Here is a 17234-nt window from a genome sequence, read left to right as displayed (position 1 = left end):
TCACTGTTGATTCCTCCGCTTCTTCACTTTCGTACCTTTAGCCTGTTTTATGTTTTATATAATAAATTTCTTTATTTAAAGATATAAAAAACGTAAAAAAACACACTACACTTTTTTTTAATAAGTAAATGCGAGAGTCCCCTTTCTTTAGTTGTAACTTGTAACGCGACACGTCCGGTAGGGGTAGTGGATCTGTGAAGCGCGGTCACAGTGGTGAATCATCGGTCTTCGTCTGTTTGGGGAAAACAACACAAAAATTGTGAGTATTGATGGCCTAATGACGTACCTTTAACCTTTTTAAACATTGCTCTTTAGTGGTTCCGTCTACTTGAACGGAAATTCTGCCACTGGTCTCAACAACGCGTAGGCGGCGAGCGTAGTGCTAACGGCGCTGCGTTTGGGCGAAAAGGTTTGGGGCCCATTTACGAGGTTTGTCAACGACCTGTTTTATGAATTTTCTTCAAATATAACCTTTCTCGTTCCTTCTTCTTACAAGTTACGACACGACGTGTCATCCGCGGTATATGTATATCTTTTAATGTATACTATTTCCGAAGAACTATTCCATTGTTAGATTATTGGCTCATATCGTAGTAAACGTACAAGACTACGCTAGTTTTCTTCCTTTTCGTTTTCTCCCTCCACATATGACTTTTTTCAGGCATAATGGTAGTTCTTTTGGTCGTGTGTTTATACACGCGGCATGTAAAATAGTTTTGTTTCATGCGATTTCTTTCAGCAGAACGCGAGGCAACGTGTGTCTTTCATTGCAACTGGACCTTGTGGCTTTGCAAGATGTTGGAAGTCACGGTGAAAACGCTCGATTCGCAGAATCGAAATTACTCAGTTCCTGACGATGTACGTACTTATTTCTTGCTCCTCAAGTACTCTCTAGTCGGCCCGTTTGCCTCGTTAAGATTTTGCCTTCGGTAAAGCCGGAGGCCCGCGGATCTCCAATTGTAAGCACTGCGATGTTGCTTTGTAAGAAAGAAAAATACTAATGTTTGTTTGCTTTATTCCCGACTGTAGATAACCGTCAAAAGCTTCAAGGAAAAGATAGCCGGATCAGTGGTAAGCATACGCATGACTTGTCGTTTTGAGCTTGTGAGGCCGCCACGGCCGTGACATGTTTTACATGCGCACTGGTTTGACAGAACATTCCGGCCGACAAGCAGCGACTCATTTTCTGCGGCAGAGTGCTCCAAGATGACAAGAAGTTGAATGAATATGGTGAGTCTAAGATGTGTGTCAGTGGGTTAGGGCCAATCCTGGAAACATGAGTTAACCTGCATTGAAAAAAGTAGACGGTAAGTCTTTCCAAACTGGAGACCCACACAAAATAGGAAGAAAGAGTGAAGATCACACTTTTCCACAATGTTATCTTGTTTTTATCATTCATTGTTTTCGAGATGTACCCGTGTTCAGAAAGGCAAAAAATGTTTGTTTAACATGAGCCTGCCATTTTTGAAACAAACGGACAATTTCTGTTTATCGGCGAATGTGTTTTGCGAGAGGAACAGTATGCTCTCACTTCACAGTGACACAGGTGCCAAACAACTGCATGAGCACGTTAAAGACCCCAGGTTAGCAGTCGTACTGCACTGGCAAAATTGCTCATCTACAGTGTAAACCAGTGTCGCCCCTACTGGCAGACTAACCTTACGCTGTATAAATCACTAAAACGTCCAATTTGACTTTTGACTTTTGAAATACGTTCAGTGTTCAACAACACACTTCCTACGAACAAGCCCATGGTCCGAGTCTCTTCAATACAGACTCTCTTGTAGGAACCAGATCCGGGACAGATAAACGTCCACGCACGCATAGTGGCACGACGTCAGAATTTAGTTGTGTGTGCACCTGCTCATCTCTGGTCAGAACAGGTCCAGCTCTGAAATGTTGAGGATGGTGTACACTACCGATGAGAGTCGATACGTGGCAAGGCCGGATCGGCTATGAGCTTGTGCGACACGTAAAAAGGCACGCATTATTTTCTCCCGAAACAGCAAACCCAGTCGACCGCAAAACACGACTAGCATCGATGGTCGTCGTTACACCAACGACAAAAGGGGACGTGCGCGATGAATGACTGCCGACAGTGCGCTCTTGTGCGTGCCACCTTCTCGGTGTTCTTGTTTTCTCACGCACGTGTTTGTGTGCGCGGTGCAGACGTGAACGGCAAGGTGATCCACCTGGTTCAGCGGCCGCCGCCGCACAGCTCGGGGAGCCAGTCGTCGTCGTCGGCCGCCGCAGGCGGGGGGGTCTCTGGGGCTGGCAGGGGGGCAGGGGGCCCACCGGGGGGGGCCCTGCCCCACCCCCGGGAGGGCAGCGGCTTCCTCCTGGGCGCCTTCACCATTCCCCAGGACATGATCGACCCCGCACAGGTCCAGGTGAGGGTTGCCCGCATGCCTCTTTGGCTTTGTCTTTTTTTTTTTTAGTACTGGAAATGTTTAAATTTTTACGAGGACCTAAGTTTTTAGAATTTTTGCAAATTGTAAAATGTTGTGAAAGATTGATCACGCGAGTATGTTGCTCCGTGGTAATGAGCATGTGGCAATTGCTCCAAGTTGCAAAAGTTTGTACCCATGACATATTTTTCGATTATTGCACGTACGAAACTTGCGAGATGTTTGGCCCAGAAAACTTAAGTAATTTACGGTATGTGACCTTTAGGCTGTCCCTATTCACACTCCGAGTGCGGGTAGTGGTGGATTCTAATCCGCACTCGGAGTGTGAATAATTTTGGATTCTTATCCGAAATTCCGAGTGCCGATTTCGTACCGAGGCGCGGACGCTGTACTGGAGGTACGAAGTGAAGTGTGTTGGATTTTCTTTATTGGCACTCTGTGTGTGGTACGATTTTGTCGATGTAAACTTTGACACAGTGATTTAGAAGTTCTCAACTTTGTGTTGTGAGAGACTCGGGCGTGTTGGCAGCCTTGACGAGTCTATGGAAATATTAGTGGTTTTTGTTTCGGAATTAGAATGGTTTCAAACAAGTGTATTCTTATTTATTAAAAAAAATTATTAGCATTGGGTGGCGCACTTAACATTAAACGGTACTTGGGGATTGGACACAGGTGATCAATTTGTGTTGTGTGGGGTGAGGGTTGGACTCTTTTTTTTAATCATTTACCCACCTCAAAAGTCAGGGACATCCCAAACATATCAACCATCCTCCCCCCCCCTCCCCCCCCCCCCCCCCAAAAAAAAAAAAGATCCTGGTGATAATTTTTTTGTAGGTTTACATATTTTTATTGACGAAAGAAAAAAAGAAACTTGTGCAGGTGTAGGATGTCCGACATGTATTGTCTTGTGCTTAGATGATGGGGGCAGTGGCATAGGAACAGGAAGGGGTGCTGGAAAGTCAGTCCATTTCCATTAAACAGTATATTATAAATTGACGACCCCCCCCGCCCAATCTTCGGAACACTTTCAGAGCTACTAGATGGGGAATGTCTGAAAAGTCTCTGGCCATTGTGATGTTACTGTAGCTTTTTTTTTTTAATAGAATGATTTGTGCATCTGTATGTTGACGTTGATAGATGTGATGGCTGTTAAAAGATGTCTGCGTGGTCGTGTGATTGAAGATGTTAAACATGTCGAGGATGCCGAACACTGGGATCTTGCGGGTTTCGAGTGCGGCGGCAGCAGAAGCTTGGAGCGTTTGTGTGTTTGTGGGGGGGGGGGGGGGGGGGGGAGTATTTGTCTTAAAAATTGTTTACTAGCCCCCGTTCCCACATTCCCCATCAGCTAGGCACCACACAATGTTAACCTGCTGACTGTGCAAAGACACATTATAAAAGAAAATTTGAAACCAGCTTCCTTTTCTTTTTCCGGTTATTATTTTGTTTTAATTTAAAGGCAACTCTGCTCAGTTCCCAACATTTCGAAATACCGAGTGATTCCATATTAAAAGCACTAGTAAAAGACCCTACGTCATTTGCTTCGCAAAAAAATAGAATATATATTGCTAAACATAATTTTACGCAAGAGCAGAAATCGAAACCGAAACTTCGGCTCCATCCGGCAACATTGGCCTCAAGCCGCCAAGAACATGGCTATCCCGTGGTACGAGATGTCACGTGATCCTCTACACAATGACGGACGAGACTGGGGCGGTCGCATGCCATGCGCATGTGTCATCTGCACCGCACTCTTTACCACGTTATGGTGTCTAAAACATTTTGACGACGTCTGCAGAATGATAATTATCTTGGAGAAGTGGAACAGCAAGCTTGTCCAGCTCACTTGCACCTCTGCATTAATTGCATTATCGTCTGCACAACTGCGGCATAAGTCTGTGCACATGCACATAGTGTAGTGTCCGTAGTGTGAACGAAACTCCGAGAGACAATAATGACAAACAGTGAGACGACGACGGCAGTTATTGACTTGGCAGACGGCGGTAACGGCGGGACCACGGCAAGATGGCCGGACGGCTCCCAAGAAGCACGCTGCGCAGGCGCGTTACTCCAGTCACGTGGACACCGCTGAGCGCCAAGAGAAAATGTTGCAAACGTCACCTCTTACACTGACCCGGAGAAGCAAAAAGAAGCAAAAAGGGGCACTGGAGGTGACATTTAGCTCAACGTTGACTGCACCCATGCCGTAGACTTGACTGCACTGTTGGTTACGCCTCAATTCACCCGCTCAAGTCTGCCGATTTTGGCAACTTTTCAGGTTGCAAGGTTTGGCGAGTTGCCAAACCATTTAAGAAACATTTAGACAGAACTAGGACTTAATATTTTACATGTGGTCTTCCTAGGTGATACTGAAGAGGACTGCATTGTTTTTTTAAAAACAAAAATAAAACAACTGTCCTTTAACAAAAAAAAAGAAAAAGACTGAAGGAATTATAGTTGTCACTTGCGTCCTTTTTTTTATGTGTTTTCTCAAGTCCCCAAAGCGTGAACAGTTCAATTTGTACCCTTATGCACCACTTAAAGGGGTACTCCACCGATTTTTTGAGCTACCTTAACTAACTATAATTTCTCACTCCCCGGCCTTTACTCTCTCCAGTATGCTATTTAGAATCGCAAAATTCATAATGGGTATTGTGAAATCGGCAAATGAAAATGATCCAAAAACCAATATTCTAATATTCACGCACTTTTCAGTGCCGTGACATCAGTGGCAGGCAGACTTGCCAGTTGAGCAAGCAGCCAAAAAATAGAATATGCCAATCATTTGCTCCGTGCTGGAGCGCGGGTACTGCAGCGAGCTTCCCAACCATTCATTTGACACCATGAAACTGCTTCGAATCAGTTTAAAACAAAATCTACAGCCCAAACAGTGAACCCCTGCCTTCCACTGACGTCACTTTTTCATTGTTGCCAGTAGAGACTTCGAGCTTGAAAAACACGGTGAGAACCAAAACTGTAAATTCGATAACTTTGCAAAAAAACAATATTTTGACCTAATATTTGGGATACTATTTTCACAATATTTGTTGGTTAGTTTAGCAAAATTTCAAGCAAATCGGAGACAATGAAAAAACCAGTGGAGTATCCCTTTAACACTAATCAATTTCGAAAAAAAAAAAAGAGGCTATTATGCATTTGTTTGAAATTGAATGAATTCCAAAACACAGGTCTCAGCCCAATTAAACACCGCACAAGCACTAATATTCCTATGGAATCAATGCTGCCAACATGGCAATGTCACACCACAAACATCTTAGCACTCCATTAAAAGTTTCCCACGTCCAAGTCACGCCACACACGGAATGCGGATAAGGAAAACTCTCCGCACGCACTTGGAGTGCGGATAAGGATCCTACAAAATCCATACTCAGAGTATGGATAAGGATCCAAAATTATCCGCACTTGGAGTGAGGATTAGAATCAACCACTATCCGCACTCTGAGTGCAAATAGGGACAGCCTGACCCTTACAAGGGCGTGTGGGTTCTCATAACAGGCTTACAACATAAAATGGTCACATGCAGAAACAAGTCTAGGTAAATGGAGAGGAAGCGTAAATGGACGAAAAGGCAATTTACTTACAAAAGGTTTACTTTGTTGGTTTTTCGTTGTTGTTTTTTTTTTGGGGGGGGGGGGAAGGGGGAAGGAAGAGTGGAGGGGGGAGGGGGTTTAGAATACTTCTTCGTCAAAGACTTCCTCTCCGAGAGGCTATGTTCTTAACGGAGAAGGATAATGTGACGACCGCCCTGTAATACGCACTAAACCTGTTGTGAGGTGAACGCTCTTTGCGTCTGTTACTGCTGTCTGCTAGCGTTCTAAACCTCCACGAAAGCCTCGGTTTCGCAGCTGTTTTGGGTGTGTATTTTGGCAGTTACTTTGTTGCACTAAGATTGTGAGCCTTACATTGTTTGTCTTTGCTTTCTCCGTTTGAAGCAAATTGAATGGTTTGTGTTTGCATTAAGCCCTACTAGGCAGTCTCACCATATTGAACAGGGTTCTAGGAACTCGCAAGAGCTGCATGCACTTGTTAACTTGTCTGCCACAATCTGTTGAAGGCGTGTTGAAAATTTGTCCTGTTCGATCTACTGTGGTAAGCTGAGGCTGTTGTGCTGGTTTGGTTCCAGGTACTTTTGTGTTATCATTAAATGACACAAATATTGTGAGGGAAATTTTCTTTGCAAGTGCTGTTCACTGCATCATAGCCACTTTGGAAGAGTCTGAATAATGTTATATAAAATGAAACTAGCTTTGCTTTTGAAATTGCAGGATGACGTAAGTTGACCTGTATATGTTTTTTCTACTTTATTTTGTTCGAAATTTGGTTGCATACATTTCAGTGCAAGGAATTGATAAGTTTTGGCACCATTCATGCTAACTGCAAGTGTTTGGCCATTGTTACAGTAATTATGTGTATAAGACGAAGCAGACTATCGAATTTCAACTCTAACACAGTGCCACCTATTGCATAACTTGTGGGCATTTAGGGTATTTATGGCTTTGTGTTTAAATTCCAGTGTAAAAGCTTTTGATCTCAACTTGCTTTATGCACATCACTAAGAAATGTTAGGTATCCTGTTCACCAGAAAGCTGAAATTTTTTGCAAGCAGAAACTCTATTGCGTATACTTTGTACACAGTCAACCCCTGCTTTCCTGAGACTTTCTGGAAGACAATAAGCTTTCCACTTTGTCACGAGTCAGAAGAGAGCTGACTGCAGTTTCCACAATAGTTTTCAGTATAATTAATTTTTATTAATGTTCGAAGTCTCATATCAGGTGTGGATGCTGGGAAACTCCAGCAAGTATCTCTGCATGTTCAAATTGTTCAATTATTCTAGAGCAGCGGTTGTCAGCTTTAGTTTAACTACCAGTTACAGTTGAGCTACAACCTCAGTTCATTTTTTTCTCGTTACAAACGCTTCCACAAAAAAGAAAAAGTCCCCCGACACACAGGTTACATACTTGCCCTTGTAGGCCCCGCAGCTCTCAGTTTGAAGTTTAAGCTTCGGTTAGCCGACGTATTGCCATATAGGTTTCCAAAAGGTAAGAGCGGGAAAATGTGATGCTTAATAATGGGGGAGGCGGGACTGGTGTTTGTCTCACTATGGGAGCATACTTTTATTGTGGGACTCTCTGTTGCAGCAAATTGTGCAGGACGTCGTGTCTGGAATGGGTGAAATCGGCCGCAATGCCACCGTCATGTCAAGGACTTCGGTGAGGGGATTGCACTTACTTGTGCTTGCTTTTATCATCTTGCGGGGCTTACTTTTATGTTTATTTCATCATACCTCGGGGATCGTTTGCCATTTGTCACAATGGAGCAAAGAAAAAGAAAACGACAGCGAAACATGGAAAGAAAATACTTGCAGTGGTGTCAAAACAGGGGGAATGGATTTGCCCCCCCCCTTTTTTTTCCAGAGATTTCAGAAAATGAATGTAAACAATACGGGGAGAGACAACAAAATAGCTCTATTCCCCACCCCCTCTCCCACCTCCCAAATAGACGCCTCTGATTGCCTGTGATGCTTAGCTGTCTGTCATTGCATTACACTGTTACTAGAAGACTAGTTGGCAGAGGTTCATAAAACCTTGCAGTTACTCTTATAGTTCTTTAATAAATTTGCCCTAAAAAATTCATAAAAATAGCTTCAGAAAACAAAGCCACCCCTTTGCCGTACTGCCGTGATGAAAGCAGTGATAACATGTTTAATTACAAGTTCTACAGAGGTAACACAAAATATTATGTGTTAGTGTGGAGAAACTGTGCACTTGTAAAGACTGGATCGCGCGAATGGTGGCTAAGTGCCATCTTCTGTGTGGCAATGTAAATGTGAATTTCTCGGTGCCTGTTGGAGCACGGGACGCAGTAGACGGAGCGTTCGGAAAACGGAGCAATTGGAACGCGGCAGCACCAAGCAGAGGTCTGCACCTGCTCTCTGCAAAAGAGAACTAAATGCTCAAGCTTACTTAGAATGGTTGCTACCGTTGTGGCAAAGTAAACACAAGGCACCTGCTTTTTTTTTTTTTTTTTTTTTTTTTTTTTTTTTTTACAGCGGAGCTGTTAAGGGCTGGTTTCCCCAGTATTGTGTCTAGCAGCAAACAAATGATGACACAAAACTCTGGACAGCTACTGTCATCTATGAGCGACGGCGGCAACCAGACAACCGACGTTGCCGCCGTCGCTCATAAATGACAGCAACCTTTCCAGCCTTTCCACTCTGGCTTGCCGACTTGCAGCCGGCCATTACTCCATTTCCCACCATAGTGCAGCTTCGCTGGTCTTCCTTCTTCACCAAAGCAAAAAGGTTGAACTTTTTTTTTTTCTATTTTTTTGTTGCTTTCTTCTGTGCTCTTTCTCTGTGGAAGACTGAAGCATGCTTGTTTCACAAGAGCAGATCGCTGCTGTACGTCCGAACACGCAATGCTTTCCCTTTGCCGGGAATAACAGGAATGCACTCAAAGAGGTTGAGAAGACTGGCACTGCGTCGGCTGGCAGTCGGCTTATCGACTTCCGTCCTCGTTTGGGTGACAAAAATAGTTAGGTGCCAGCCGTATAATGCATAATGTGATAAAAAAAAAGTTTATGCCCACTTGTTTTTTTTTTTTTTAATTGAATTTGCACTTTGTTTTTTGACATCACTTTGTTCGCCTGAACTCCTGGTACTTTTTTGGGACAGCATGGGACGTTCAAGTGTAGATGTCACAAAAACTGGCTGTGCTAGCTGTATAAGTGTCAGTTTCCTACATTTTTCGTAAAGCAACTCGAAGGGCTTGCTCTCTCGATGCAAATTGTAGCAGGTTTTGGGGCCATCGGCTACATCGTACTGCCTTGGTAAATCGAGCTTTTGAAACGTTGGGTATTGTTATGCCTGCGTGTGTGTGTGTATGCAGGAGGATGGCTCGTCTGTGGATGTGCACATCAACCTGGGTCAAGTCCCCATGCAGAGTGAGGCCCAGTTGAGGCTCAACCAGGCACAGACCATGCTGCGAAAGGCAGCCAGGGTCATTGCCACCCTGGAGGTAATCCACCTTTTTTTCTGCAGCACTCTTTCCTAAAAAGAGACGGCCGATTTGCATGCTTTTTATGCTTTGCGTGAAAAAAAGTGTCACGGACGTAATACATTTTGCTTCATGAGCTGACTTAATTGTGGCACCCTGCTAAAGTGTTTTCCATGGTAGTATCAGGAGAGGTGACCGTTGCTCCTTGATTCTTCCCGTGGTCTGTCAGAACCGCGGTGAGAATGGCAGTCCCACCGGCGAGGGAGACACGGAGGCCATGGAGGTGGCGGAGGGGACAGAGGGGGCCCCTGCAGTGGACGCCAATGCCAACACCACCGCCCCCGTAAGCATATCCTATGACTTCGTGCACCGGGGCCAAACCGTTTGCCGAGAAGTCGTCGCGGTCTGCAAACATCTTGCAGAGTTTCCGAACGGTGTTGAAAGTTACGCGTGGTCCTGGCTAGGGTCACTTTTCAGTCATGTTTAGAGGACCACTAAAAAGAAAGGAAAACTTTTTTTTAAACAGTTTGGCTGGAACGAGCGTGTCAAAAAACAAGTTTTGCGCGAAAAAAATAATTTATTTTAGCGATATTGACAGCACGAGATTTATTTTGAATTCTGCACACAAAGTCCATGATGTCATGGAATGGTCATGCACTCTTACTCCTCAATGAGATGGTCACACACTCTCTCCACCTCAATGTGATGGCCAAGCCAATCCACCTCCTCCACGCGCCCGAAAGGCCGAGAGGGAAAACAAGGGGGAAGGAGGTGACTACCCACTAAATCTTGTCTCGTGCCATCAATGTTGTTCTAAAAAAAAACAAAAAAAAAAAAAAATTTGCATAAAATTTATTTTATGATACGCGTGTCCCAACCAGACAGTTTAAAACATTTTTTTTTTTCTTTTCAGTGGCCTTTTTAAAGGGGTAGTGAAACGAAATTTTAGCGCCGATCTTGTTGCAAAAAATATGGGCTAGGGACAGGCACCACCTCGGAAATATAAATATTGCGCTGTAAAACACAGGAGAACTAATTTTAAACATAATTAAACGATTTCAAATTCTCATCTGGTGGATGGGGGGAAGTTCTCGTGACATCAGTTGTGCCAAAATAGCAGCGCCGTTCTGCGGCAATACGGCGTGCCGGCAGAATTCGCCTAGGCCTGAACGCGTTTGCAAAGCCTTGGCGGAGAAAGCCAAAGCGTAGTTGGCCACAGTGAGCTCGTTCTCGTTGCAGCTCTTTGCACGACACGGCCCGAGCATGCTTCTGGCATGGCCGTTATTAGTTGCTACGAGTCGCGAGCTGCAAGCCGACGTTAAAAAGGATATGTTTGAACTACGAGGGTGTCAGCAAGAGCCACGCAAATGCCAAATACCTGTTCACACTCGGAGCGGACACGCGCGTTTGATCGAAGTGCTGGATTCGCTCTGTTAGACCGCGCTTCTGGACCGATCTTTTACGATTGCAACTCGATACTGACATGACACTCGGCAAAGAAAGGTTAGACCGACATCGCGTAGCTCCCACGAACTGCTATAGCTCGACACTGACGTAGCGTCGAGTCAGAATAAAAATGGCATACTAATAACAGAGTGTACATACCGAGTTGCCAAGGTAATTCGTATGGCGTTTATTTGAGCTCTATATCACACAAAACAAGGAGATAGAATCAATGAGAGTCCCTTTTCGACGACAGCGTTCGTCACCGCTGTCTCGGAAAACAAGGAGATTGAGATGACAAGGGGAAAATATTGACCTCTGAAATTTAGTTCACGGATCAAACTACTCATCCGGTAAGGGTCCACAAGGGTCGCGCGGGCATATTCCATTCAGCAGGCCAGCCGGTCATGGACAGACGGTCTTGGCCAAGGACCGCCGGAGCAACGGTGCGCCGAGTCGATGTTGCTGCTAGGCCTACTATATTCTGCCGAGCTCGCTCGGTCGGCAGAATCGTGGCTGTTGTAGCTCTTCTCGTGTGTTTGTGGATCTTGCGTTCTTGATCGTCGTGGTCTGTTTTAAGTACTCCTTCCTTTTTTCTTGCTGGTTGAAGTCGGGACGCACGAGAAGAGCACGAAGAAAAATAAATGTCCGTTGGTGGCCGATACCAAGTAACTGAGCGACGCTGTCGGCCTTGTTGATTTGATCGTAAAAAGTGCGTAAGACAGCTTCGGAGCTGTCGTAGGATTTTGTCGTAACCTGCGCAAAGGTTACGACAATTTCGTTTCGAGAGCACGGGTTTTCTCTCAAATTTGTCGTTCGCACTTTTTTCGTCGTGAATTCGCTTTGAGAATCCGGCCTCAGAGCTGGTTTTGTCAGTGCTGCCGTGGTTGCCGACTTGCCGTGGTCCCGTGGTGCAGCGTGCGTGCAGCCCTTGCACATCTCAAACGGCCACGTTGTCACAGGTCGTAAATCGTCGACGCGCCACCAAGTGGCAACGCTCGTAACCACCACATTCACGCCGTAGCCTTTCCCGACTGGCACAAGTGACGTCACGAATGCGCCCAATATCCCAAGACGCATCGCGCTCTCCGATGGCCGATTTTTGAGCGCGCGCCCAATCGGGCCCATTAGGGTGAAAAATATAGCCATCCGTTCAAAATACAAACGCGCGATTATGATTTATGAATATCGTTGATCATATTGAACCTATTTCTGACCATATTAGGTGTATTTCAAGTTTCGCTTCAGTATCCCTTTAAGATAGAAAACAAAGTAATGTTCACAGTGTACTTTCAAAGAGTAATTGAAGTATGGTGTCGGTAGCTGAAAAAGCAATGCACAAGGAGCTTTGTGGCAAGCTATTTTAATAAAAAAAACTTGATCTTTTTTGAGAGACAACTGTACCGCTTTTGACACTATTCAGTCGAGCAGAATCAGATTAGAAATCTTTTATGCTCGAAGTAGAAATGTGTTTCAGACTGTTCGAAAAGCATGAGATGCCAATAAAACAACATCATTCGCTACCAGCTCTGTTAAAGACCAGTTGTCATCAGTACGCCATTCATTGTTGTGCTCGGCATTTCAAACAAGCCGTGTCTGCACTTGCGCGACGGCGCGCATCTTACTGGCACACGTCTTACTGGCACACTTTGGCCGCCTAGGCCGGAGCCAATGACAACAACAGCGGCAGCGAAGGCACCGGCGGTGCAGCCCCCTCCGGCTCGACAGGGCGCTTCGGTGAGGGCATCGTGAATGCAGCCAGGGCAGCGGCCGCGGCTGCAGCTGTGGTTGCAGCCCGCGTCACGGCCGGCTCCGTTTTTGGCTCTTCCTCAGCACCCGAAAGCAACCAGGCGGCCACAGACTCCCAGGACAATTCATGTGAGCTGCCTCCGTTTCAACGCGAAATGTGCTTCATCAGAAAAACGAAAGTCATGGATGGGCGTCGCACTGAGAGTGTAGCTAACGTTAGGGTTATAAATATAGCTCTTAAAATTGCAAATGACCACACAGTGTACTGCGATTGACAGCGGTAGCTGCTGCTTTGTGGAAAGACACGTTGAAGTAGATTTGCCTTCAGCCAGTGTGCTGTACTATGTGTGCTGTGGTGGAATGATTGTGCAAGATGTCGCATATATGGGAGAAGGACAAAGAGACATGCGTTTTACAGCAGTAGCTGTTAATGCCCCTTCCCCTGGCAAAAATGCCGAATTTGAAACCCCCCTGGGTACAGCAGAGGCACCGCTCTCCCTCTCTCCCGTCGTTCCTCACACATGGCAAGGCTGTCTCTCTCTCTTCCCCTCCCTTCCTCCCTGTAGGCCGCCGCTGTCCTAGCTCCGGCGACACTCACCCTTCATCGCCTGTGCGACCACAGACCCTGCGCTCATTCATAAAATACCTCCTTTTTCCTTTTTTTTTTTTTTTCGTTGTTGCGGGTCGGATGCTGTTCTGAATTTTGCGGATGCGGATACAATAATTAAAGAAGATTGTGGATGCGGTTTGGGTGCGTGTACAGTCTGTGGATGGGTATTGGTTATGGATGGTCAAACTGTTATCTGCGTAGGGCTCTTTTCATCGGGGTTCAAACCCGGGTCAGTGCTGTGGCAGTCAGACACTACAGCCCCCGAGCAATGCTCCCGGCAAAATGATATAATTAAATTAATAAATAGAAAAAGAAAATAATGAAATGATTAGCACAAACCACACATACTCTAAAATGCTCCCCGGTCTGTCAGCATGATCATTTTGTTTCCTGAGGCTTTGCGCTTCTCAGTTTTTGGTGTTGCTGTGTTGTTTGAAATCTACTCTCGATTTAATTTATTCGGTACATAGTTAGGGTTTGCTCTTTGGTTTAAACCGACAACAACCTTAAAATATATAGCGAATTTACTTTTAAATTTTTTAGGGGTGAAGCTCCTTAGGGTCTAGCCTTGACCATCCGTCCGGCGTCCGTGCTCACATCGATTGCCATCCCATCTGTCTGTCATGGATGAAACATTGCATGTGGCCGCTCAACGTCTATACAGGGGAGGGCTCTGCGGTCAAATGTGTATATGATTGGGTTAAACTTTGCATGCATTAGCTCAGCATTTATAGACAAGAGGGCGCTGCGGTCAAATCCTCAAATGCGTATATAACCACGACCCATACCACACATTCTCTTTCTGACATGGACCGTTGACGCGGTGGAGATGCGTTTCCACGGCTTCTAGTGGATCCAAGCTGATCCGCTAGAAGAACCACTGGCTCTGCATTTCACCGACCATAAAGCAGTAATAATGAAGTCGAAACGCAACCCGAAACTCAGCAGTACCTATGAGCAATAAAAAAAAATCAGCACTACCTATGAACAATAAAACCTGTATCATCAGCACCACCAGAGCTTCGCCCCAATCAACATCATTCACCACGTGGAGTTGTGATTTTTTTTTTGTTTCAACCAAAAAAGGTCAGCATAATAAAGTAATATGGCACAGCTGATGGGCATTTGGGGGCAGGTTGGTTTGTGTTAGTGTCAGTTTGTTTCCTTGCTTCTTTTTTATGCGCTGGGCTTAAAAATTGCATCTGCAAAGGAAGAAGCACATCATTTGGGATCAAGGTGTTTCAGCAACCAGTAAATAAGTGATATTTAAAAAAAATGTAATAAATTTTCTTGCGCAGCAATAATTTTGAATAGTCGGTTTCAGTCTCAGTGATGTGATTGCTGTGCCAAGGGTTAAAAGAAACCCGCTTCACACGGCTTAATTCCTGTTCAAGGCACAGACGAAATGGCGAGCTATAACCGAGCTTCCCTTTTTCTGGCTCTTCAGCGGAAGAACAACCGAGGCCATCGCCAGCGGCATCCAACTCATCGTCGGAACAGACGACAACCGGATCGGCAACAGCCCCGGCTTCTGGAACTGCGGGGGAGTCCTCGGGGGGAACACCGTTCGCGAGACTACGCAGAGACATTGGGTGGGTACGCTACGTCTAGAAAGCAGCGAGAGCTTTACCGAGGTCTCCGTGACATCAATTTATTAGTTTGCATAAATCAAGTTCTTCATTGAAGGTGGCTTGACGTTTTACCAATGCAATTAGGCGACATACTCATGTTCCTAAGTTTTCAGTGGGTGCTATTACCTGGTGGGCGCTTTGAAAAGACAAAATTATTCTTTTGTCGACTGGCAGTCATTGCAAAATGTGCGCCTGCCACCCATTTTGTTTTTTTTGACGGAAATGATAAGTTGCAGGGAGTGCGAAAAATGGATCGCGCAAAACCTACTTTGTACTATTGCGTATAGACTAACCTGCGCAACATTCAAGATGTTTTAGAAAAAAGTATATCGACATCGAGGACAAAGTTTTGTACATTGACAATTGACTTATCAAAATGGGGAACAGTGGCCGAGTCTTCTAGCGCATTGCAGCTTAGTGCACATGGGGCACAAGCAGGGATGGGCAGTAATTCAATTTACTTTGTGTATTTTGCATTTGTATTTAATTACAAATTGGGTGATGTATTTGACGTGTGTATTTAAATACTAAAATGTGGATATTTCAAATACAATTGTAATTAAATACAATTTTGTGGGCAAAAATACATCCCTCAAATTTATTGTCACGTCTCATTTTGCTCATCCTAAGACGTGTTCAGAGCAGGAAGAAAACTACTTTCTGCACCGAATGCAGTGTCTCTCAATCAAGCACAAGCGTTTAGTGACTTTGTGATTACGGTGCTAGTACAGGGCAAGAATAGTGACGGAGTCGACGTTCACCAGCATACTGGCTAAATAAGTGCCTGTGACAACTGATGCTTTCCAGTCTGATTTCCATCCATATTTTTGCCTGGAACATTCTAAATGCGCGGGTCGTCCAGATTTTCGTAACTGGTGCGAGTTGCATTAATAACAAATTTTCTAGCTACTGCTGCGCGTTTTGGTCGTCTCGGTTTTTTGTTGGTCTATACCAAAACATAGTCAACAAAAAAAGCTGCTTGAAGCTCTGTACTTTTTTCACCTATTACGTCCAAGCTGATTACATTTTTTTTGTGATTATATTTCTATTCATTACTAAAGCCTCGCACACTAGCTCCTGAGTGTGCGATGCAAAATTAAAATGAGATACCCAGAAGCCTGTTGCAGGTGCCCTGAAGTCGCAGACGCAAATTTTGAGGAATGTATTTGGAAAAGTATTTGGAGGAGACCAAATACATTTGGTTGTATTTGTATCTTGTACTTAAATGCTTTTTTGGAAATGTAATTAGATTTGTAATTAAATACATTTATGACGAAGTATTTTGTATTTGTAATTCGATACATATTTCTATGTATTTTGCCCATCCCTGGGCACAAGCTTGCGCTGTAGAAGTCAGTCATCTTAAGTTCGATGACCACTTTTTAGAGCGCAGCTCTTAGGTGCCCGTTTCCAGCTTGAGCGGCGTCGGCGCAACCGCGTGGTGCCCGATGGGTAAATTTCCCCGCTAAATTTAGCGTAAAATTTTCCCCGCTAAATCTAGCGGAAAAATTTCCCCGCTAGATTTAGTGGAAAAATTTAGCGGCAAATTGTCCCCGCTAAATTTACCGGAAAAATTCCCTGCTACATTTAGTGAAAAAAATTCCTCGCTAAATTTAAAGGAAAATTTCCCCGCTAAATTAGCGGAAAATTTTCTCCGCTAAATTTAGTGGAAAAAAATTCCGCACTAGATTTAGCGGAAAACTTTCCCCACTAAATTAAGCGGGAAATTTTTTCCACTAAATTTAGTGGAAAATTTTTACCTAAATGGGACGAGAGGAGGAGGGGTATAGCCCCCTCTCCGTACCTTCTCCTCCTCCTCAAGAGCTGCGCTCTAATTCGGCATTACAGGGAGTTGTAAACGGCTTTCATTTTTTTTTTTTTATCTATATAAAAATTGTATTGGCACGCATTATTCATTTGTGTACTCACCGTGTACTCACCACTGCTTGACACAATCTAAAGACACCAGGCTAGTGGTCGTACTGTTGAGACCGGTTATAATGAAATAGCGGCTACAGCAAAGCGATCACAATATCCCAATCCCTTCTGCACTTCCTTAAAGGCCGCTGTACAAACGGGACGTTCTGCAGGGAAGAACCTTCTCTCCCGAAGCTGGGGGACGGGGAGGGAAAGGGCCAGCGTTGTATGGAAAGAGCGTCTAGAGAATGGGATTATCCTCGGGGCGAGCCATCCTCTCGAGAAGGAGTGGGGACGGAACAAAGCTGCCGTGAAGGTTCCGGCTACCAGGTGGAAGAAAGATAAGCTTGTCAAACGGCGACCTCGGATGCGAGGGCGGGCACGTCAGAGAATTTGCAAATAGCTGCTTGATTAGCTGGACGACCCAGTGCGGGTCTACTGGCTCTAGATTCTAGAAGGTGA

At 44.9% G+C, this 17234-nt stretch overlaps 1 protein-coding gene across 3 annotated transcripts in view; it reads left to right on the top strand.

Annotated features, from left to right (window-relative positions):
• Positions 1 to 149: 149 nt before the first annotated feature.
• The window catches only part of LOC8040325 (large proline-rich protein BAG6), a 74744-nt gene continuing 57659 nt past the window's right edge, over positions 150 to 17234 (top strand). The window contains exons 1-11 of one of the 3 annotated variants that reach the window (XM_029990454.3): positions 158 to 259; positions 743 to 858; positions 1030 to 1071; positions 1155 to 1230; positions 2170 to 2390; positions 7566 to 7637; positions 9315 to 9443; positions 9652 to 9765; positions 12527 to 12602; positions 12699 to 12743; positions 14672 to 14816. In XM_029990454.3, the coding sequence (XP_029846314.3) occupies positions 796 to 858; positions 1030 to 1071; positions 1155 to 1230; positions 2170 to 2390; positions 7566 to 7637; positions 9315 to 9443; positions 9652 to 9765; positions 12527 to 12602; positions 12699 to 12743; positions 14672 to 14816 (983 nt within the window). In that variant the 5' untranslated portion in view covers positions 158 to 259; positions 743 to 795. Of the gene's footprint in view, positions 260 to 739; positions 859 to 1029; positions 1072 to 1154; positions 1231 to 2169; positions 2391 to 7565; positions 7638 to 9314; positions 9444 to 9651; positions 9766 to 12526; positions 12744 to 14671; positions 14817 to 17234 lie in introns of all 3 variants that reach the window. The other 2 variants (XM_029990453.3, XM_029990452.3) reach the window with 2 other exon arrangements.

This window comes from Ixodes scapularis, unplaced genomic scaffold (assembly GCF_016920785.2).
Source record: "Ixodes scapularis isolate PalLabHiFi unplaced genomic scaffold, ASM1692078v2 PGA_scaffold3__209_contigs__length_174095766, whole genome shotgun sequence".
NCBI lineage: Eukaryota > Metazoa > Arthropoda > Arachnida > Ixodida > Ixodidae > Ixodes > Ixodes scapularis.
Note: the sequence above shows the minus strand (reverse complement) of the source record. Positions and strands in the feature narration are given on the sequence as shown.